Genomic DNA, 22,742 nt, shown 5'->3' with positions numbered 1-22,742 from the left:
CCTAAGTGGTTGTGGGCTTCTCACCGGATCTGGCTCCCTGAGCCTTTTATTCTGATCTTGTTTTACTGTTTATTATTACTCTGTCATTACATATTTTATCATATCTATATTATTAGATTTGATAATATTCTTGTAATATTTGTCGTTGTAAAATTGACTTGTATTAATGGTTTTTGTACCCATCATTTTCTGTAATAGTTGGTTAGAGCATTATATTATTTGGGCTTATTACTAGTGGATAAATTCTCAATTGGGATATTCCAACTAATTTATCAAAGTAAAGATGGTCGTAGGCCTCTTTTTAACCAAGATGAGTTTCGGAAGTGGGTTGTTGAGATTTTTGCAAAAGAGTGAAATTTTTTGCAAGAGGGTATCTCATTTTTCCTGTTGAAGATTGAATTTCTTGAAGTCGACTTCTCATATTCGCAGATCAAAAACTTATATGTTGTAATCACACAGTTTCTGCTCATTCATTACATTTCTTAAAGTGAGTTGAGATTTTTGCAGAAGAGTGGAATTTTTTACAAGAGAGTGTCTCAATTTTTCTGTCAAATATTATAATTCTAGAAGTGGGCGTTTAAATTTTTTTTCTTGTTTCTTTTTATTTAGCCATAATCTTTCTCTTTTATGGAAAAAAATGTATTTCAACTAAATTTGAAAATAATTGTGAGTTAGTAAATCTAAAGACTCGTTATCCCATACCATTTAGTAAACATAGCCTTAGCGGTCTGAAAAAAAGCTTTGTAAACAAGCTATCTGACTGTATATTAGTTCAAATATTCAACTCAATAAAACCTTTTTAGAAAAATGTAATTTTTATTAAATAAATAGTATAATCGTACAGTATAATGCCACTCAATGAGTGGCGTCTCCCTCGACAGGTCAAGGGATATACCAAAGTCTATATAATGCACAAGAACTAACAGAGCGAGCTAAAGAAGCACTAAAAATCCTCTGTATCTTTCACAATGAGTCTAGCAAGTGTGGTTGGTTCTCGCTCAGACTGCTCTAAACTTCTCAAGTTTCGTTCCTTCTAAATATGATACACACATGAAGCCGGTAGCGCACAATAAGCCAGATTAATAATGTGTTGCCGTATCTATTTTCTTGTAGCCCATTCTATTTCCATTGGATAGTCTCGGTTCAGCCAATTGAAGCGAACAGATCGTCGAATAACTATAAGGCACCGTCGGGCGTAGCGGCATCGGAAGAATAAGTTCCTATGCGTCTCATTCACGCCTTCATCACATAGAGCGCATGCTCTTAGGTAAGTAAACCATGGTTTATCAGACGTCGAAAACTTCCCCAATAAAACTTAGTAAACAAGACCTTATTTATCTAATTTTATCATACCTCGTCTCACTTCTCTTATCTAAAGTTTTATTCTTTTTATATTCAATCGTTTTATTTTATTCGTATTTCACTCATCATAAATTAATAAAATAATTAAAAACATTAATTTATATAGCTTTTAATGGATATTTATAAATTTAAATTTAAAAATTGAATTACGCCACATTGTTTGCGCAGCTGGTACAAGTTATTAAATCAAACGTTAGTTGGTAGATGTACGGTAAAATAATGTAAAAAAAATAGTTACTTTCATGTAAATTAAAATGGTATTTCAGTAAAAATTTATACTTTTAGATAACCAGAGGTATTTGTAATTATGATAAATTTTAAGAAATATTTCTATAAATTTTATATTAATAAAATATAATATTTTGTTTGGAAAAAGAATTTAATTATGTGGCAAATATCGTATACCCTTAGCTCCCATTCCCATACAAGTTTGTGCTTAGTGGTTACAACGCAGAGTCCAGTGAAAGGAGAGAACAGAGGGAAGTTTTCATTTACGTTCATTCCCTCTGATCTCTCCATTCACACTCGAGAGCTCGACTTCGAATTTCAAATCCATCAATCAGTTTGGATCAAATTTTGCTCAAGTTTTCTTCCTTTTCTTGGTTGCTTATTTTAGTTGTTGAACAATGGGGGATTCGTCACGATTCCTACCACGCAGCAGCAGTTTCAGACCCGATTCCAGGCGCTCGTTCGATTCGATCCCTGCTCTTCTGTCATCCTACCGTACTGTGCTGGCTCTCATCTGGGCCGTCGGGTTCATCCTGTTAGTATGCTGGCAGAGGGCGGCCGTCGACAGCTTCTGGGGCCCACCGGTCCGGCACATCCCCAGGCTACGCTCTCTCGTTTTCAATCTTACCGATTTCGGAGCTGTGGGAGATGGTGTCACTGTAAATACGAAGGCTTTCGAGATGGCGATTTCGGAAATCCGGAGGCGGGGTGGGGGACAGCTCAATGTGGAGGCCGGGCTCTGGCTCACGGCGCCGTTTAACCTCACCAGCCACATGACTTTGTTTCTAGCCGAAAATGCCGTTATTCTTGGAATTGATGTGAGTGCCCTATTCTTTTCCCTTTTTCTTGTTTACATTTTAATTTTCAGTTATATTTAATTGGTAAAGAAATGCAGACTACGATACGATGAGGTTAGTTTTTCTATTTTTGACGTAATTATCCCTGTATATATGTCTGGTAAAGATGGTCACTATTGGCAAAAGATGTAATATTTTTGCATCAATTAACACTTTCATTACGAGCATCCAGCGTAGGTGTCTGAGATGTTACTTGGATTAGACTTTGTAGGGAAACTCCGTAGATCTCACTTCTTTGTGTACATTGGGAGTAGTCTAGGTTAGTTTGCAGGCAAATCTGACAATGGCCGTGAAGGCGAACCTTATATTCGCTACCTGTTTAAAAGCCGGGTGCATTGCATCTGCTGCAGGATACAATTTTCAAATAATAGATAAAGTGTTGCTTTTTTAGTAGAGGCTTCTGGTTCTCTGGGCTTCAACTCTAATCTAAGGTCTGCTTGATGTGCGTGCGCTAATGTTGGTGGAATTAAAAACTAGAAGAAAGTGGAAATGCAGATGGTTGTAACTTGCATTAATAAGGTGCATCATGATCAGTTCGAAAATTTTGCCATTTTTACTTAAATGAACTTCTTTTCATGCTTAAAGTTGGTATTCCAACCCCCCAAGCATATAGAACTATTTTCTCCTTATTCAAAACAGCAGCCCATTGTCACCAAATTATGCAATTATTTTCATGTGTAGTCACCGGGATGTTACAGCATTTTGCAACAAGCTTGTCATGTTGGCATCACAGTGATATATCAAAATGCACGCTGTCAACAGCCTAGATGTATCAATTATTTGGTGCTAGTTTGATCATTGGACAAACATACTGACCTCAACCAGACTCCTTATCCCTCACTCTTGCTGGATTGTGTAATATTTACCTCACAACTCTTAGATTCTAAATATAGTCTATCAAAGTTGCATTCCTTGTTATCCAGCTAGCTGGACTTGGCTAGCAAAGCAAAGGCACAGTGAAGGAAAAGTTCTTTAATATTACTCGTAGTATAAAGTTATTACGAAACTGAAGTTAATATTACTCGTAGTATAAAGCACTTACGTTATGTTTGGATGGCCAAGTGGGTTTTGGAGCTTAATCAATTATCTAGTCTCAGCTTGGGTGTTTCTTAATATGCATGGATTAATGTTTCGTGTTGGTTGCATATCTTTGTTCTTTTTACTTGGTGGATGTTAATAAGCTATTTCGGAGTCTTGAGAAATTTCAGAACTTTTGCAGTTTCAGACAATTATATAATCTTATGGACAAACATATGATAAGATTCTTAATAGGAATTATTGCGTTGTTGAAGTTTCTACCTATGCAAGATAATATGGGAGGGTGAGATTCCAGTGAGTGCCACTCATGAGCACTCTCGTTTGGCACCACAGCAAATTGACCTATGGGAACCGGAACTCTTTGGAGAAGGCATCTTATTTCCACATCATTTGTGCTCTATATGGTCTTGTAAATAGTTCATATTGAATAAAAAAATCCGGTTGCAATTCCTGATAACCCTCCCCTTTTTGTTTTCAGTTCTCTGTGTTAGGAGTCAACTATAGGAAGAGTCTAAACTTCAAATGGAGAAAGGGACTCACTGGAGTACTTGTGCTCTCACTTATCTCACTTAGATATGTGGTTCATGGCTTACAAAGTTTTCAGCTTATGTGTGAATGCCTCATTGACTGTGAATTTTAACATATTAAGATATATAGAAACACATAATATGATTTTATTCGTTTAGTTCAGCTTTTGAAATAACTTTGCTGAGGCAGCAACCACATGATTAGTACTAAAAAACACGACATGGTGCCTGCGTAAATTGGCGAATTCAAATACTAACTTTTGTCTTTCCTTGCCCTCGTTCCTCCCCAATCCCTGACCCCTCCCATGTGAGAAAGAAGAAAAAGTTTGAGGAACAAAGAGAATAAAAGATCTGATAGGAGAACCTTTTCTTGTTGGATGAGACAGGATGAAAATTATTGGCCACTGATGCCTCCTTTACCATCTTATGGGTATGGAAGAGAACGAGCTGGGCCACGGTACGGAAGTTTGATCCATGGTCAAAATCTCAGAGATGTTGTGATAACAGGTGAGATTTGCATGATTTCTTATTCGAATAGGGAGCTTTTCTAATGGTTTTCATTCTTTTGGCTTATAAAGTAAAGTGCCACTCATTGTTTGATAACATTTACATGGGTAAGCTTAACAATGTTACTTATGGCTTGAATAACCACTTAACAGGGAATAATGGCACCATCAATGGACAAGGTCGGACATGGTGGACTAAGTACCGTAACAAGCATTTGAACTACACCAGGGGTCCTCTTGTACAGCTTATGTGGTCAAGAGACATTCAGATATCTCATGTGACTCTGCGTGATTCTCCATTCTGGACTCTTCACCCTTACGACTGTCAGAATGTTACTATCAGAAACGTGACCATATTGGCTCCGCTATCTGGTGCCCCAAATACTGATGGAATAGACCCTGGTAAATTTGAACTGTTGTGATCTTGATAAGTTTTTTTGACATTTATCTTCATGGTAGATTATGATCTTGAAAGTGCAGCAAGCATAACTCATGCAAAGACTAGTGCTGTTGTTATATTGTTTCTGGTGGAACTGTCTGATCATGACATAATTCAGTAGCTGATTTATATGCACCAATATCTGTTGAGTTGTGATGTTGGAATAACTATTTTAATTTCTTTTTTCCTTTAAGAATTCCTTCTAAAAGTTCTCTAGGGAAAACATTGGAAATACGAAATTCGTCCAAGCATTAAAAGCGACTAAACTCATGACTATATCGTCACATTCAACTGTCTTGACCAGGTAAGCTGTTGTACCAACTAATTTAAAGAGAAGTTTTCTACATAATTTGTATTATACTTCTAAGGAGGAACCGAGAAAGAATACACACACACGCACACACTATAATTAAAATTGTAGTAGCGTCAAAATTGATATTATTTTTAACACCGGCCCCTGTATAAAATGCCACAAATATACTCCTGATCTAGTATACCAAAACATTTCGGGAAGTAATCTGTTCTTTGGACTTCAATGCCTCTTGTTGTTTGCTCAAAAGAATTCCACATGAAGCATTAAGGAATCTTTTGCTTTCCTTTATGGAAAAATTTGTAGAAGTTTACATCTTATATGAGATGGATTATGTTTTGTTTAACAGTGGCTGTTCAATAGTAAGTTTCCTCACAAAATTAATCTACATGTTGCTATAAGCAGAGAAATTCAAGCCTTTTGAAGTTTTGCAGAAGCTTTACCGAACATTGACATATACATTAATAAAAATCTTCTGTATTTTCTTCTTTGACAAAGTGCAATAACTCCTTTCGGCACTATGATGCAAAGACATAATTCATGATACCAGTTGATTACAGATGTGATGGCTTTTATGTGGATGTATTTGGTGGAGTTACTTTAATAGAAATATTTTCCATTTGCTTTAGCATCCATCTCCACCCTTAAACACCCCTCTTCCCTCTAATTGCAAAAAGTAAGTAAAAATGGACTTAGATTGCATGCGGTGTCCTTCGCAGATTCATGTGAGAATATGTTGATTGAGGATTGTTACATAAGTGTTGGTGATGATGGAATTGCAATCAAAAGCGGGTGGGATCAGTATGGAATTGCTTATGCACGACCCTCTACCAACATTCTGATACGTAATGTCGTAGCGCGCTCGATGATAAGGTGAGAGTTTTCTGGTGTCCTGCTTCTGTTTTTGCATATGGTTGTTGACGTACTCAACAGTGTCTAGGTTATCTTGCAAAAAACTTTGATTATAGGTAACACTGACCATAACTATAACATGGATTCTCTTTCTATATAATATATGCTTCAGTAATGCATTTCAGATCTTAACATTGTTATCTGGTATTTTTTGGTCAACCAGATTCCATTCTGCATATTCTCAAGAGTACTTATGAGCACATAGCATCATTGCTATATCTGACATGCATATCTGCCTCTGTTCTCCAATTCTTTGTACCAACTAGATATGCCACCCATTATAGTTGCTGTTTTATTATTCTTCATTTTTCTGAAGGATTTTCCCATATTTTGGCATTTTACTATACTTCATATGCAACCAGAATCAACTCCCTCATTTTTAGCTTTTTTCTCAAATTTGCATTATACTTGAAATCTTTCCAATTTATATGGCATTGTAACATTATGAAATCTGTTTGATAGAAACTATGAAGCCAAATCTATCCATTGGTTTACATACCAATTCTATCTTGGTACTTTTCTTTTCCATTGACACCTTTCACGTGTAACAGTGCAGGAGTATCAATTGGCAGTGAAATGTCTGGTGGGGTCTCAAAAGTAACAGTGGAGAATCTCCTTGTTTGGAATTCCAAAAGAGGTGTTAGAATCAAGACAACTGCCGGCCGGGGCGGATATGTTCGACAAATAACCTACCGAAACCTGACACTAGAGAATGTTAGGGTTGGTATAGTGATTAAGACTGATTACAACGAGCATCCAGACGAAGGCTATAATCCAAAGGCCCTCCCGGTTATCGAAGATATAAACTTTGACAGGATTCGTGGGCGGGGAGTTCGCATTCCAGTTCGTATCTACGGCAGCCAACCGATTCCAGTAAGAAATGTCACTTTCCGAGACATGTTAGTTGGAATAACTTACAAGAAAAAGCGGATTTTCCAGTGTTCTTTTGTCCAAGGGCGTGTGATTGGCAAGATTTTTCCGAGCCCATGTGATAATCTTGACATGTATGATGAAGCAGGGCGTCTTGTCAGGCACTCGACGTCTCAGAATAACATCGAAACAGATTACGATTCATGAAAGGAGGAAGATCAAGAAGTTGATGGGATTTTGCTGCCCTGATGGACGAGACTTACATCTAATGCAGATCATTGGCTTCGGCAGGTCGGAGGTTGAATTGGCACATTTGCTGAGCTTGATTCAGTTGAGCTGATGAGGAAAGAAAATTTATCCACCCTGGATGGATGGGGGAGGAGCAACAGCCACCTCAAAGCTAATCTTTCTGTCCTAACATCAAACCAGGTACTGAGAGTGTCCACTTAAAACACTGGAAAATTATGAAAGTTGTCAAAATTGAGGAAGTCCCAAATTGCAGAAATGAGAAGATTTGTAGTTGTTAGATTTTGTTTTCAGGAAAACTCAGTTAGAGGTGTATGTACAGAAGAACATATATGCATTAGATACTGTAATAAATCCTTAAAGCTAATACAAGCAGTTAGGGCTGTCAATTAATGCAAGGTGGAAGGTTACTGTGAAGTCAGACATTAACTACAGGAATTATCTGCCAATGAAACACTATTACAAAAGTTAATTGAAAATTACTGATATCAAGTAGTTTATGTGACATAATTCACTGCAAATTTTGCAACTTGGGTTTCATTGAAGAAAACACCAAGAAAATTGTTTCCTTGTTCAAATTCTGTAAGAATTTACTAATACAGATACATTTTCTTTTTTAATTGTTTTAAGGGATAATTAAATCCCTTTTTTGAGGTTTAGTATAACTATATGCAAATTTGAAAAACAACTGAAAAAAATTTGAAGTACATTGCAACAAAGATTACAATCTAAACAGAAAATTTATGATTTCTAAGTAGTTGATGGGTCATAACATGTCCAATGTTTGCCCTCATGCAAACTTGGATGAAAAAATTTGAAAAATTATAAAAAAAAAAAATTATGCACTCAGTCAATAAAAAATTATAATATTTTAAATTATAAATAAAGTTATAAATTTTAATCCACATGGATATTTTGATTAATTTATCACAAAAAATAGATAGGAACCTAACGTAGACCAATGAAATAGACTAACTATTAGATGACTGTTAAAATCATGAAGGTATTGGTAATTTTTGAAATAACGAAAAAATATTTATAATTATATCAAATGGCAGAAGAGATAATTATAATTTATCCATATTTTAATTCACTTTGTTATGAATCTTATTCATCAAAAGCATTTTCAAAAAATATTTTTCAACCAAATAAAAGCGGTGAGAGATTAAGGGGAATGATTATTGAATAATAGCAATTGGCACATCGGTGATCTATCCACTCACACTCTAATCAACGACCAATCACTATTACATTTGAGTATATTCCTGTCATTCATAATTACATTGTCAGATTCCCAACCACCTTCGATTCTTGCAGCCCCACCTTTTCTCTGTTCAAAATTCTTGCCGCTTTTTTCCTTCCCAACTACCATTTACCCAATTTATACCCCCCCCCCCCCACATAAAAGACAACCAAAAAGCACACACTCCCACCAGTCAAAAGAAAGAAAAGACTCAACTGAATTCATTGAAGTTACCGTTATATATCGCACATCCAGTTCAAATTTTCAAATTCAAATAGCCGTTGCTTCCAACTCCCATTAATGGCATCGGACACAAGAAAAAGAACATTTCTTCATTTCAAAATCACCCCACACAAACTTCCCCCAAGATTCACTGTCTCATTGTCTAAACCCATCCCCATAACATAAGATTTCCAATCTTTGTCCAAACCATTCTCGAATCATGGCTGGCTGCAAGAAAACCACAATTTCTCGTCAGTCTTCGTACACTTCCATGTACCGTAATCCCCTTATTGAGCAGAAACACCACCGCAGCTCTAGCGAGGGAGGCGGAAACAGCGTTTCTCTTGGAGCCCACATGCGCCGGAATTTAGAAGTTATCAGTGATGATAAAGAGAATGCTGAGCCAAATGTGAAGCCCGGAAAACAGTACTGTGATGGCAAAGAAAATGAAGTCCCCGGTGATGGGAATACGCCAATCTTGAAAGAGTTTTCAGGTAGGACTACTCAGATGAAGGAGAATTTGTTGAAGCCATCTTCGCTTCAGTTGTGCATAAAGAAATACGAGCCTGATTCGAATATTGGATTGAAGATATGGGATTCCGTTGATTCGGAGAAATCGAATTCAGTCAATGTGTGGGACTATTCTGATTCAGAAGCTGCACCGGCTTCGTCCTGGTCGGCTTTGCCTAACAGGTAGGTATTCGCGTGCATTTATTGCACGATTGTATTGAAAACAAGATTGATTGGATTAATTTTAAGTGGGTAAAAAGTTGTAATCCCTGGATTGTGTTTTCTGCAGGGCCTTGTTATATAGGCCTTTGCCTGTGGATGTTGGGAGGTGCACATGTATAATAGTGAAGGAAACATCGCCCGACGGATTCGATGGAGGAACTTTGTACACATTATATACAAATGTAAGCCCTGTTTGTTTCCCTTGACCCCATTGTTCATCTGTGTTTTCTGCAAACTTATGAACTATTTAAGGCCTTCTATTTCTGCAAATGCTTTGTGGTTAATTGCATAAAATCCCCCCAAACAAAAATAAAGGGCAATGCCACTCCCTCAGGTTTCAGAAAGAAACTTTCTGCCTCCAGCATAATGGGGTTGCGTTGCCCCTTTCTTTAAAAGTTCACGGGGTCGCATTGACCTTTTTTGTTTAGGGTGTTTTTGACCTGTTAGTAGTTTTACAAGTCGGTCTGTTGCATTTAGCCCAGTGACTATGTCCGATGAACAAGATTGTGAGTATAGTTTATGTTACTAAACTGCAGGAGGGTAAGGGGCGGCAAAATCGCAAACTTGCTGTGGCTCTTCACAGAAGGCGTAGAGGAAGATCAGAGTTCACAATTGCTCAAAATGCAAAAGGGATAATGGCACGTTCCGAGGACAGTTTAATCGGGATAGTGACTGCTAATCTTGTGGGCTCGAAGTACCATATATGGGATCAGGTGCACAAAAATGATTACAGTTTTGAAGTCCCAGTTCAGCTAATTTAGTTCACAACATGAAAGTGCAAGAGAAGTGTTAAGTTTTTCTAACAGTTTCTAGCATCAATTTGTTGCAGGGGCATTGTCTGAATTCCTTGACTAAACACCCCAAATTATTGGCTGCTGTGAAGTAAGATATATGTCTCCTTGGAAATTCTTATATGCATAGAGTGTGAAACGCCTAATGGTGTAGATCGAGGCAGACACCTACTGATCTACACTTCTTGGTGTTCTCACACCTGGTGAATACAAGAATTGTTGTTATGCGAGAAACTTTCCAGATTATATTATTTTAGTGTCTGGAGGTTGGAATATTGATATATTGGTTGTCTTAATGGATAGATTTATCCCTACTGTATCAACCTGGACTGGGAATTATCGAAGCATGAAGGCATGGATTCCAAAGCACCAATCTATGCAGCTAAAGAATACAAATCAGGTAAATGCTATCTCTATGTTTAGATTTATTTTCTGAGTGTTTTTCTCGTCGTCAAATCATATCTCTTTTATATTGTTTTTGGGATTGCACTCCCCTTGTTGAGGTTTTGCTCCAATCTCGAAGGCGAGTTGAAAATGAAACCAAAGAGAGCGCTGCTATAAGGTGTTTTTGACCCATCAACTACTTAGCAATCATAAATTTTTCGTTTAGATCGTAATCTATCAACGTACTTCAAATTCTTGATCTCTCATTTTGGATTGTTTACATTCGTTCCGATGCATTTAGATCCATTAATCTGGAGTAAGTTGAAATCCCTCCTTAAACATCGTCTCCAATTCAAATCCTTCCATCCAAATGTAATTGTATAGTATTAGAACATAGGAAAACTTTACAATCATAAATTTCTTTAGTGTAAGGAAACGTTAATGAGAACTAGTTAGCAGTCATAAATTTCTCTCATAGCTAGTTTGTTGGAAAACAATACTGCATTGGAGTTTCTTGATGGTTTTTTTGCAACAATTTACCTTTGTTATCTCTTTCATTCTTCATCTGACTGTTATGTTTTAGTAGCTTATTAGCATGAAGTGTTCCTTGTGTCAAACTGAGAGAAGAGTTTCTTTTGAAAATTGCCTGTGCCCTTTTTTGCAGATACAACATATTAATGGATTGCCGGCGGAATGGGAGGGGAACAAGGACAAAGTTCATCAGCTATTTTCAAAAGTCCCTTCTTACAACAAGGTAAGTTCAGTCTAATCATTTCTTTTACCTCTTACAATCCTTCATAAAAGTCTTGACATTGCTCTTTCTGCATCATGTTGCTCAGTTCTCGAAACGGTACGAGTTAGATTTCAGAGACAGAGGACGGGCAGGTCTTAAAATCCAGAGCTCAGTCAAGAACTTCCAATTAACTTTGGAGGTAAGCTCAAGGACTCCGAGTTTCAGCATAGCGTAAAATCAAACTTTACGCATTAGAACTTGTTTACACTCATATCTGCACAAGCCCATGAAACTAAATGCACTTCTATTTGGTGGTCGGTAGAGGAACGGGAAGCAAACGATTCTTCAGCTCGGACGGCTGGGGAAGTCCAAATATGTCATGGATTACAGGTATTCACTTGTCGACATGTGTGTATCCAAGATAATATTCTCTTCCTATGGCGGACTATTTAACGATATGCAGCTACGTACTACTTTTGTTGCAGATATCCATTGACCGGTTATCAAGCCTTCTGCATGTGTTTGGCTTCTGTCGATTCAAAACTCTGCTGCACAGTATAAGTCAAGTCCCCAAGGTCGTGAGTTCATCCTCCGAACATGAGCTTATTGGTGGTTCCTCTACCGTTTCCTTGAGCTGCATTTCGACCTTGGGTACTTAGGAAGTTGTTACTCATGCAATTTTTAGTGTAGTCATGATTCATCCCATGAGTGCAAACTTCTTTTTTGCACCAAATTTATTCAGCAATATGTCATAAAACATGAGTTCAAAGTTGTTGATTTGTGCAATCCATTTCATAGTTGTGGTTAACTAGCCAATATTCATGGCGTTCAGTAACTTGTAAGGTCGCATTGCCGTCCTTTGAGATTTTGTGTAATTATATGTAAAATTTCTATTGTTTAAAAAATTACATCTAATTAAAATTTATCAAATTTGTTGATATTAATAAAATAATTAAATAAAAATTCATATTTACTCCAAACCTTAGAAGAATTATCCCTACACTTAGAATGTTGTGAATTTTTTAGAGTCGTCTAGATTTTCACTAAAACAATCCGTCTTTGTTGACATAAACACAAAAATATTTTTATTCTTGTTTGATAAATATTTTCACTAATATTTTTTTTGTTCTCAATTTATTTTTTCGTATCAAATAAGAAGAAATATTTGGGATTTACTCCTATTTCAATTATACCAAAAAATTTGAAGGAAAACTATTATTTGTTCATTCCCCTTTTTACTTCCCTTTTCTCTTACTTGAACCAAACGAACTGTAAAATTAAATTGCGTCGATACTTTTTTATTAGGTTAGATTTAATTACACTGTATAGGTACCCTATGTTCTTTGTAAAACTATAAGTACATTATCTAATAATGTGTTGATGTAAATTATAATTATAAACTCAAATGGTCTACTTCTAATTTTACAAAGAATAAAGAGTATTTACCAATTAATTTAATTTTAGGAAACATTAATATAATTTATTTTTAGGTGAAGCCACTCATCAAAGGGGAGAAAGTATTTTCATTTCAAGAAATGAAATTAATTGGCTCTTGAAATATTCAAAGAAATACCTAAATTAACAAATTTGGGAAGAAAGAGAATTAAATTAAATTAGCGTAAATTACAATGAGCTTTTTTGAAATTTGACGTAATTACAAATATCCTCTTATTATTTAAAAAATTATAAATATCTTCAAATTTTTAATAAAATTATGCATTTCTAAATGGAGGTTTGGAATTGCCAACTTTGCCTTTGCTGTATCTTTTTAAAAATATTATTAAAAACAGAACCAGGTGGATGGAAAAAGAAAATTTGTAAAAAAAAAAAAAAAAAACTATCCACTTAGTCCATAAAAATTCTCAAAATTCTTTTAAAAATAAAATAAAATTATAACTTATAGTCCAAAAAGATATTTTGATTAATTCATCATAAAAAATAGATGAAAATCTAACGAAAACTAAATAATTGGACTGATTGTTAGATATATGTCAAAATCAAAGAATATTAATAATTAATTAAATAATATAAAATATTTATAATTATATCAAAGTTCAAAAGCTCATCCTAACCTAACCTAACATTTAGTTGACTATATTGATGATCTAATCACCCCACGGAAGGAATTATTTAGATCACCTTTTTTTTTTTTCTAGAAAATCTTGGTCAAATTTTGGTTAGGTCTATTACCTAATATTTCAATCCATTTATTTGTTGCTTATTTGTAGTCCATGTTTATGAAAATTTAAGAGATAATCTCGTAATTTAAAAAAATTCTCACTTTCAAACTTCATCCCAACTTTTGTTAGGAAATTATAAAAAAAAAAAATTTAAAAACCACGTGTGATTCACGTAGCCGTTATTCTTAAAAGATAACGGCCACTTGACTTGTACGTCATTTTCACCGTCAATTTCCTAATAAAAATTGGTCGGAAGAATAAAAATGAACTTTTTGCAAGTTACGAAATTATTTTCAATAATTTCATAAATAATACAACTAAAAATGCATAGAGTTTAAGTTACGGAACAAAAAATACAATTTGCTAGCCAACTAATTATTTCTTCTTCAATCATATTAAAAAGCCCATAATTAAAAATAGGGTAAATTGCAAATTACCTTTCCATATTATTCAAATTTGATATATCAAATTGTGATTGTATATCAAATTTTGAGTTGTGTTAATTGACAAGAAATTGCAATAATTGTAGGTAAGTTATTAGGTATCCTTTAAATTATTTTTTTTTTAAATCACAATTTGATGTCTCATTGCATATGCTATATTTAAATGCATGTCAAACAAACACACAAACATATATATACACTTAGATCTTTCCATCTAGATCGGTATTTTTCAATGAAATAATAAGACATGAATAAAAAGTTTCTTGACATAAAATAAAAAAATTAATTACATTTATACCCTTTTTGAAAATACTTAATTACATTTTTTTTTTCAAAAAAAGTTTCCAAGAATTATTATTTATACATGACTTTCTTTCGTTAGGGTTTGAACAGTACGTAAAAAAAAAAAAAAAAACTTAAATTTTTAATTTTGTCCCTCATTTAATCTTGTCATTGATATTTTTGTACTTATAAAAAGGTAAATATAATGTATATGTGGATGAGGTCGACATCATTATATTTTTTTTCTTTATGGGTACAAATTATTACATGAAAATATTAAAAAAAAAGAAAAAAGTTAGAAATTTATGCATTTTTTTGGCTTACGTCCGTATTTTCTCGTTTAAATGCTAATGAAAGGAGACTATGTATAAACAGTAAATTTTCGGAAGAAGTGTAAGTATAATTTTTTTATATATATTTTTTAAAAAATAAAATTTGTATTTTCAGAGAGATCTTAATATAATTAACCCTAAAATAAATATTGGTCTATTGACACGCAACGTAAACAAGGGGTCCAGTTTAATAATTGTTGCGAAGGAATTAATTCTTGAAATCGCTATCGCGCTTGTGAAATTAATATCTTTAGTTTAAAATCGCAAGTCCACTTGCCAAAATATCTGTTTTTCAGCAAAAGTAAAAGTTTAATCATATTAGGCCTCGTTTGCTAAGTGTGATCGAATTATGGAGTCATAGATTAATAAATAATAATGCAAGAGATAAATTGTGATAGATTAATATACTGTTTTGTTGATTTGATTTCACCAATTTTTGTGTTATTAGAGAATTACTTAACGTAATAATTATTAGAAATTGATTGAGATTGCGAAAATGCACATAAATGAGACCACATTGTCGTTGTTACTGATTAAGTCATAACACATACATAAAGTGAAATACTATTATCTTGCACGGCCTTTAGTGGACAAAAGTGAGCGAATTTTGGATTTTCTATTACAAATTTTATTCCATCTTCTACTTCATTTAATATACGCACGCCACGTGTATAAACATGACATCGTGTGTCTTTTATGGAAAAAATTATACACGTGATGGGTGGATGCTGAATGGAGTAAAAGATGGAATAAAAAATTCGATTCAGAAAATGAGGGCATTGTGGATCAAATTTTTTTAACACGTGTAGGCCGTGCTTTTTTGTGATTACGATACCATGATACCAACCCAAGAGATGGTATTGTGCTTTTTATTTTGTGATTACAAGAAGTGGTATGCTAATTACACAACAATCGTGGTTACTATCGGGGCTTAATATTTTTATTAATGACTGCCTGATTTCAAAGTAAACGTCCGATAATGTCGGATTCCGACCCAACCTGACTTAATTTGGTACTCAACAAACATGTTTCCAACATCATTTGTATATATAAATAAGAACGATCATCAAATATAAAAATACATAATAAGTTGTTTTCAGCTCATCTCTTCCTTTATCCAAAATATAATCATCTCACACAAAAATGATATAATCAAAAGAATCATCACTTACTAGTCTGCTTATAAGAGTGTGATACGATGCATTTTTTCACTAACTCAACCTCACTATTTGTGATATATTTTTCAATGAATTTTTTTTGTAAACCACACAAATCCATCAAGACTTTTAGCAGTCCACACAATCCTATAGGCTAGTAATAATTCGTATAGAGCCCTCAAGACCGTTTAATCCATACAGAGCCAGTAAGCCGACTAAAAGGGTATTTTATAATTTTGTTTAGAATTAACATAAAGTTTAATTAGTAGATATTGACCCTCTAATTATTTTAATCGCCCGTCAATGTATAAGTTATCCGACCGGTGAATATTTTTGTAAAAACATTCACTGATTGAATTTTTTGTTATATTTTATATTATATCTATATTAATAGAAAGAAAAAAAGATCTTTCTCTTTTACAAACAGTGGCTGCGACACTGTTTGACGTTAATAATACTCTAGATTAATTTTTTTTTAAATTTCTTTCTTTTTTTATTTTTTTGTGTGAAATATAATGTACTGAATTATATATACTATTTTTTTATTTATAATATATTTTAAAATATAAAAAATATTTATTATATACCCATATAAATAAGGGAAAAATGTGAAATTTTCAGTAAATAATACCAAACTCTTTTCAAGCGAACTAAACCACCACACTTAAAGCGTGCATGGTAATTAATACCATTAAAACATTCGAAGTCAATAGCTTGTTCCAACGTAAAATCAGTAGTCCAAAAAGGGCGGCGCGTCCCCACCACAGCCGCCGGAATATCGTCGTCTTCTTTTCCTATAAGTCAGCTACACGACAAACTCCCCAATCATCCAACGTTATCCATTCATTTCTTACGTGTCAAAACTTGTGCTCCAGATCCTTCCACGTCTACCTCCCGCCAATCACCACCGCTCCGCTACTGGACAACTATGCGGAAGCTTCAAGAAACAGTGGGCCCCCCCACTTTATCCACAAAACATGGTCGCTCCATGTGATCATCCCACCAAAAAGCTACAACTCGAATTCGGTGACCCGAGATTACCGAATTACCCCTTGATAATTTTCGGACAGCTCAGTTCACCCACCCCTTCTACCTAATGAGGAATTTCATTTGGGGGGGGCGCGTTCGAGGGGCAGAGAAGTCCCAATTGCGCGTAAAATTGGCACGTGCGAGTCGCCGTCCAAACAATATACGTACGATTCCAGTTCAAACTCCTTTCCTTCATCATACTACTTCTCTGTCTCCTTCGGAGAACAGCAAAGCGAACTCGAACTTTTCCGATTCGACTCACCAAGATAGGGTAGTGCTAGGATTTTGATCGGGGACGGTGGAAACGAGGTGAAGTAGAGGTCTTTTAACGGTTTCGTGATGGTGCAGTTGATGAGAAACGGTAAATCGGAACAGCAGAGGGAGAAGATGGCGGCTCCGACTGCGGCGGCAGTTAAGGTGGAGGTGGAGGATCATTTGGAGGAAGAGCACGGACCACTCCATAAGCGACCCAAAGTATTTGCTTTTTCTTTTTGGTTTTGTAGTATCTGTTTGTGCTTCCGCAAAAGAGTCCTGTTTTATGGTCTAGCTATTTTAGTGAGCGTATAGTGTTTTTGCCGTTAACATCAGTGGAAAGGAATTATTTATATTGATTTTTGAAGGAGTATGACAGTGTCTTTATCGGCAAGATTAGGAGTTTTTGACGTTTTCTGGCTATTATTTAATTTGTGAGGTGTTCTTTCTTCTGGTTGTTTAATTTTTATGGTTTTAATGGTTGATGTTATTTCTTGTTGTCTATATTGGGAAGGTGACTTAGTACATAAACGGAAATAAATAATGTTTGGATATTAAGTTTATGATTTAACCGGTTGGTTTCGAATTCTATTCTTGTCATTTTGCAAGAAACTAAAATTATCTAATGTGATTTACTTCTTGTGGTTAATCCTAAATCGATGTGAGGGTTGTGGCTGTCCAGCAGCTTGGTTGTGTTGCAATCGAGTTTGTGATGATTTTAGATTCAGTTGGTGATTTTCTTTTGTGATAATTTTGTATTAATGCAAGTACCTGGGCATTTGAGGAAAAATATTTAGGTTTTGAATGTGATGCTGTATGATTTATTATTTTAAAGCCTATGTCGTCTGTTTTCCATTACAGCAGCAAAACTTTGGACTGGGAGGTTTTACTGTGCCAGCTTCCGGGTACAACCCCTTGGATGAGCCTAGTCCACTGGGTTTGCGTCTGAGGAAAAGCCCATCACTTTTGGAGTTAATCCAAATGAAACTCTCCCAATCGAGCAGTCCTAAAGTTGGAAGTCATGCTCATGGTAAAAGACAGCCGACAGGTAGTGCTGCTTCTGGTGAAAAGCTGAAGGCTGCCAATTTCCCCGCTTCAATTCTTAGGATTGGGACCTGGGAGGTACATTTGTACCTGTGTTGGAAAAGATTTCTCTAGTAAATTATAATATTTTGCTGAAAATCACTGAAGTTGTTATGCTTCTGCAGTATAAATCAAGATATGAAGGAGACTTGGTGGCAAAATGTTATTTTGCAAAGCATAAGCTGGTCTGGGAAGTTCTTGATGGTGGTCTTAAGAATAAAATTGAAATTCAGTGGTCCGATATTATGGCTCTGAAGGCAAATTACCCAGATGATGCTCCTGGAACTTTAGATGTCGTGGTAAATATGCTAGTACCATACTGTTTATGTTTAATGCTTTTTTTGGTTTGATTTAAGCCACAATGTTTTCTAATTCATCTCAATTACTACTGCACTATCAATAACTTCTTTGGTTTCCTGTTTTAATCTGCTTCTGGTGCAGCTGGCTCGGCAACCTCTTTTCTTTAGGGAGACTAATCCACAACCTCGGAAGCACACTCTTTGGCAGGCGACCGCAGACTTTACTGGCGGACAAGCGAGTATACACAAGTAAGATTAATCTTTATGGAGCTAATTTTGCCTGCTTAAGTGCTCTTATATGAACTCCATGCTTATGTGGTTTCTTGGGTGAGATGAAGAATGGTTTTCATAATCATTTTTGATTGGCCTGTGTTTTTTCGTGCTTAAAATGTATAATGTAAAATCAGAGGTGAAATATCCTATTTTGCACATTGCTCTTACTCTATTGTATGCTATAGGTTTCAGTTAAGAATGTTTAAACATGGTAATTGGTAAGAGTCTAAATTGCAGGAAAATTATTTATTTTGAGATTTCTATGACCTTATTACTTGGCAGAGTGGGGAGTCGTGTGGCAGATGCATTGCCTTCTTTGTCCTAGTATTTTTTATTTTTAATTATATCCTTCTCATTTTGGCCCTCATTTAAGTTAACAAGGAAAGATCTCGTGGTGTACACTTGAACTGTTTTATTGAGTGATATATAAATCTTCAAGTGCTGGATTAAATCAGAGCCAGAGTCATCCCTTAGGGCTGCTGAGCGTGAACCCTGTTTACTGTATTGGTCCAATATTAGAACTTTTCTAAAGCGAGGTGTTGACTGTTGCTTATTTGTGCTATTTGTCTGTTTTGCTAAATATTTTCAAGTTTCAATTATATGACCTCATGTAGAACATACGTGTATCCCATTTTGCATGTATGTTATTCAAATGAACTTTGTCTGTCGGAGATTCTTGGATTGTTATTCAAAGAAGGTCTTATCATACATCTGTGACCTGGTAACTTCTTATTGCAGGCGGCATTATCTGGAATGTCCACAAGGCTTGCTAGGAAAACATTTCGAAAAACTTACTCAATGTGACCCTCGCTTGCAGTTCCTTAGTCAGCAAGGAGAGATAACATTAGATTCACCATATTTTGAACCGAGAATCTCTGTGTTGGATGATCAAAATGAAGACAATAGTGAATTGGATCTGAATAGGGAAAGAAGTCCTTCATTTTTCAGTTTAAAGGATGCTGCTTCTCCATCAGGGGCTCAGACTTCTTCCTCAAAGAATGATCAAGATGCTCCTGGTAGACCTTTAGAATCTTATCGTCAGGAAACACCCTCACCGTGCTCAGGTAAAATTATGATGGTATTGAAGATTATACTAAAATCTAAGATTTATTTTTATTCAGAGATTTACTTTACCAATGTTCTTTTGTTTGGCTTGCTTCGGTTTTTCATCTTTCTTTAAACAAAAAAATATCTACAAACCATCCAGAGACTAGACTTCTAATTAGAGTATTGAGGTTGTTTCCATTATGGAAATGTATCATGAATTTGCTTAGAATCTCTGTTCTTTGGTTTAGTTTCTCTTCTATATCTGCTTATTTGTTCTCATTGCTACGTTTGTTCATTAATTTGGTTCAGAGTATCTTTCCCTATGACAATGAACATCCTTATAACTATATGGTTCTTTTAAGAGTTGAGTGGGATTGATTGACTTAACTGAACTATATGACGGAGAAACTAGGAATGGCTTCCTTATAGGATGAAGAATGTGCGTAGTTGTTGAGTCAAACTGGGCACGAGCTTTATGAGATGGGATGCTAACTGTTTTTGGTTTTGCCTTTTAGACTCTTGGCCATCACTGGTCTAGAGGTAGTTGGTTTAAACTTTATGTGATTTACATTTCTTCTTGTATGTTGATAGAAGATCTCTTGAAGTACTCTCTTACATCACTGCTCTAAGAAGAGAGTAGGTTTAAACTTTATGTGATTGATGTTTCTTCTTGTAGTTGTTCGAAGAACATGTTAATTAAATGCAAGAAAGTCTTGTCTCCAATAATTTAACTAATTCCTAACAAGAAACCAGACCCTTAGTGTCAATATGACAGTATTGGTGAATACCTTAAAAAAGGGGACGCTCAGGGTCAATATCTATACACTTGTTTCTAGATGGAATCTTTCTTCTGAAATTTGAGTTGTCCTCTTTTCTGATCCAAATTTACTGCCATCAGCTAGGGACACATGGACAGTTGAAGATATAAAAAATGGTGGAATGGAGCAACTTAAGGTTCTCAGCAACTGGGAACAGATCAGGGTTCCCGTTCTCCGCTCCTCTATGTCAATGAGTGATTTAGTGAGCCACCTTGAAAATCGGATATCAGAGCAGGGATCATTGTCCAATCCAACTCTTTCCAGTGAGGAATGGGAGGGTCTCCAGATCTTGGATGATATCAACCGGTATCTGTTCAGTGACACCCAAAACATGCCAGACTCAGATGAGAAATCACTCGTGTCTAGGGTCAATTCACTCTGCTGCCTCCTGCAGAAAGATACTGCTGTAGATGCAAATGTGCAATCTAAAACCGACAATTGTCAGGATACATCTTCGGTGCAAGAGAGAGCAGATGAATCTAACGGTATTGGTGTGCCAACTAGTGAAAACAAGGTTAGAGAGAAGTGTAGCATCTTTCAAGATGAGTTCAATGTCATCCACAATCAATCGGCATCCATGTCCAGAAAGGACTCGGTTGGAGATTTGCTGCTCAATCTCCCCAGGATAGCTTCTCTGCCTCAGTTCTTGTTCAATATTTCAGAAGGTTTTGAGAACCAAGCTAGATAATGACTTTCGGGTAATTAGGTAGCATGTATATTAGTATGTATATACGCCTTGGTGAGTGTACAAATTGATACTAATAATTGTTCTTCTCTGAACTTTGCTGGAGTCTGGGGATTCTGAAATTCAGATTGATGATGAATCCTGTAAATCATGTAAGCTGCTGGCCCTGAATCTTTGTTTACGAGGTATTCCAATTTCCACCATGGTAATCATTGTGCACAAAGTGTATGCACCATGTATTGCAAAGTTTGTTCTATGTTCCACGTTTCTTTTCTTTTTAGGGATAATTTGCTGAGGTTTGAAAAATTAAATATAATATTTGTTGTTTTTGTTTAATAAATAAAATTTTTCAATCAATGAAAATTCACTGAATTTTTTCATATTAGAAAAAAAATTGGAATGAAAATTCATTATACCTCAATCGACTTACTTATTAACTCATTATAAGATGAAAATATTTCTTCTCACATGCATTTGCATTTAAAGATATGTAAGAGTAGTTTGATTAAGAAAAATATATATTTAACTTGCAATAAGCTAGTAATAAAGTAATTGAGAGTAAATATGATTTTCATTCAAATTTTTAGCTTATATAAACAGACTTGATAAATTTTAACTAACTAATCTATTTGCAAGACGGAAACAAACGTCAGAAATACTATATAATTTCTCAAGCTATAAAAATTTGAATTTAATTACATCAAATCCCGTGGAAGAGCGATGTAAAAATTATCGCTTCTTTTCATTTGGGCTTCACTGTTATTCAACTTACTGTTGCGTGTTGATTCCTTGGCTAGGTACTCTTTTGTTGTAATTAATAAAGCTTTCCTGTAAAACTGAGATGGCGAAACCAGTGTACTGCAGGGGTGATCGGGTAAGGACTGCACTCGACGCTGCAGTCAGCCTTCTCTTGCCTAGTTCCTCCCACAATAGCCAGTTTCCAGGAGATGACTTGTGCTTTTGTGTAAGTTGTAGACAAATTGTAAGATAAGCAGTTGGCAAAGTTGTGAATTTTTGAAGTGCAAACTGAAAAATGATTGAATTTAGATTTTAGAACATCCCATAAACAACCTAATATTTACAATTTTACTTACCAGTTAGTTATGACTTGCTTTTAAATTCAATTTAATTTAAATAATTCAGAACAAAAAATTGTTTAATCAAACAACTGTTTACACCTTATTTAAGCAATGATAAACACTTATTTTAAATAGTTCCAAATACTTGTTATATATTCAAAGAATCTATTTCGATAAATAGATGTTGCCGGTGACGCCATCCATGCGAGAACATATATCAATCTTTAAACAACACTTAACAACGCGATCGTGTATTGATCAGCTTTCTAAATGTAGTTAGTGATGCACATTTCTTCCCGATCATTTTTTTTTCTGTTTTTAATCCAAGAACGTGTGTTTTACACTTTTTTCTTTTGTTTTTCTGTTTTTAATCCAAGAACGTG

The 22,742-nt window shown here is 35.1% G+C and overlaps 3 protein-coding genes across 4 annotated transcripts; all 3 read left to right on the top strand.

Moving 5' to 3' along the window:
* Window positions 1-1,773: 1,773 nt before the first annotated feature.
* On the top strand, window positions 1,774-7,684 carry LOC105158251 (putative polygalacturonase). The gene is made up of 5 exons (XM_011074925.3): window positions 1,774-2,408; window positions 4,399-4,519; window positions 4,672-4,920; window positions 5,987-6,140; window positions 6,731-7,684. Exons 1-5 carry the CDS (start codon window positions 1,989-1,991, stop codon window positions 7,254-7,256), a joined length of 1,470 nt encoding a protein of 489 aa, XP_011073227.1. The 5' UTR covers window positions 1,774-1,988; the 3' UTR covers window positions 7,257-7,684.
* Window positions 7,685-8,828: 1,144 nt separating this feature from the next.
* TLP8 (tubby like protein 8) lies at window positions 8,829-12,216 on the top strand. Its single transcript, XM_011074924.3, has 9 exons — window positions 8,829-9,453; window positions 9,560-9,674; window positions 10,029-10,205; window positions 10,322-10,374; window positions 10,587-10,683; window positions 11,332-11,421; window positions 11,507-11,599; window positions 11,723-11,790; window positions 11,886-12,216. Exons 1-9 carry the CDS (start codon window positions 8,981-8,983, stop codon window positions 11,959-11,961), a joined length of 1,242 nt encoding a protein of 413 aa, XP_011073226.1. The 5' UTR covers window positions 8,829-8,980; the 3' UTR covers window positions 11,962-12,216.
* A 4,695-nt stretch (window positions 12,217-16,911) lies between these two features.
* LOC105158248 (uncharacterized) lies at window positions 16,912-21,489 on the top strand. Of its 2 annotated transcripts, none has more exons than XM_020692656.2 (6): window positions 16,912-17,297; window positions 17,940-18,197; window positions 18,284-18,457; window positions 18,600-18,706; window positions 19,469-19,794; window positions 20,676-21,489. In XM_020692656.2, exons 1-6 carry the CDS (start codon window positions 17,163-17,165, stop codon window positions 21,281-21,283), a joined length of 1,608 nt encoding a protein of 535 aa, XP_020548315.2. In that variant the 5' UTR covers window positions 16,912-17,162; the 3' UTR covers window positions 21,284-21,489. The 2 variants fall into 2 exon arrangements, with proteins under 2 accessions (XP_020548315.2, XP_011073225.2); XM_011074923.3 differs by having other exon boundaries at window positions 16,916-17,297; window positions 17,937-18,197.
* The last annotated feature ends 1,253 nt before the right edge of the window (window positions 21,490-22,742 follow it).

This window comes from Sesamum indicum, linkage group LG3 (genome assembly GCF_026168435.1).
Source record: "Sesamum indicum cultivar Baizhima isolate 11 linkage group LG3, ASM2616843v1, whole genome shotgun sequence".
NCBI classification, from domain to species: domain Eukaryota; kingdom Viridiplantae; phylum Streptophyta; class Magnoliopsida; order Lamiales; family Pedaliaceae; genus Sesamum; species Sesamum indicum.
Note: the sequence above shows the minus strand (reverse complement) of the source record. Positions and strands in the feature narration are given on the sequence as shown.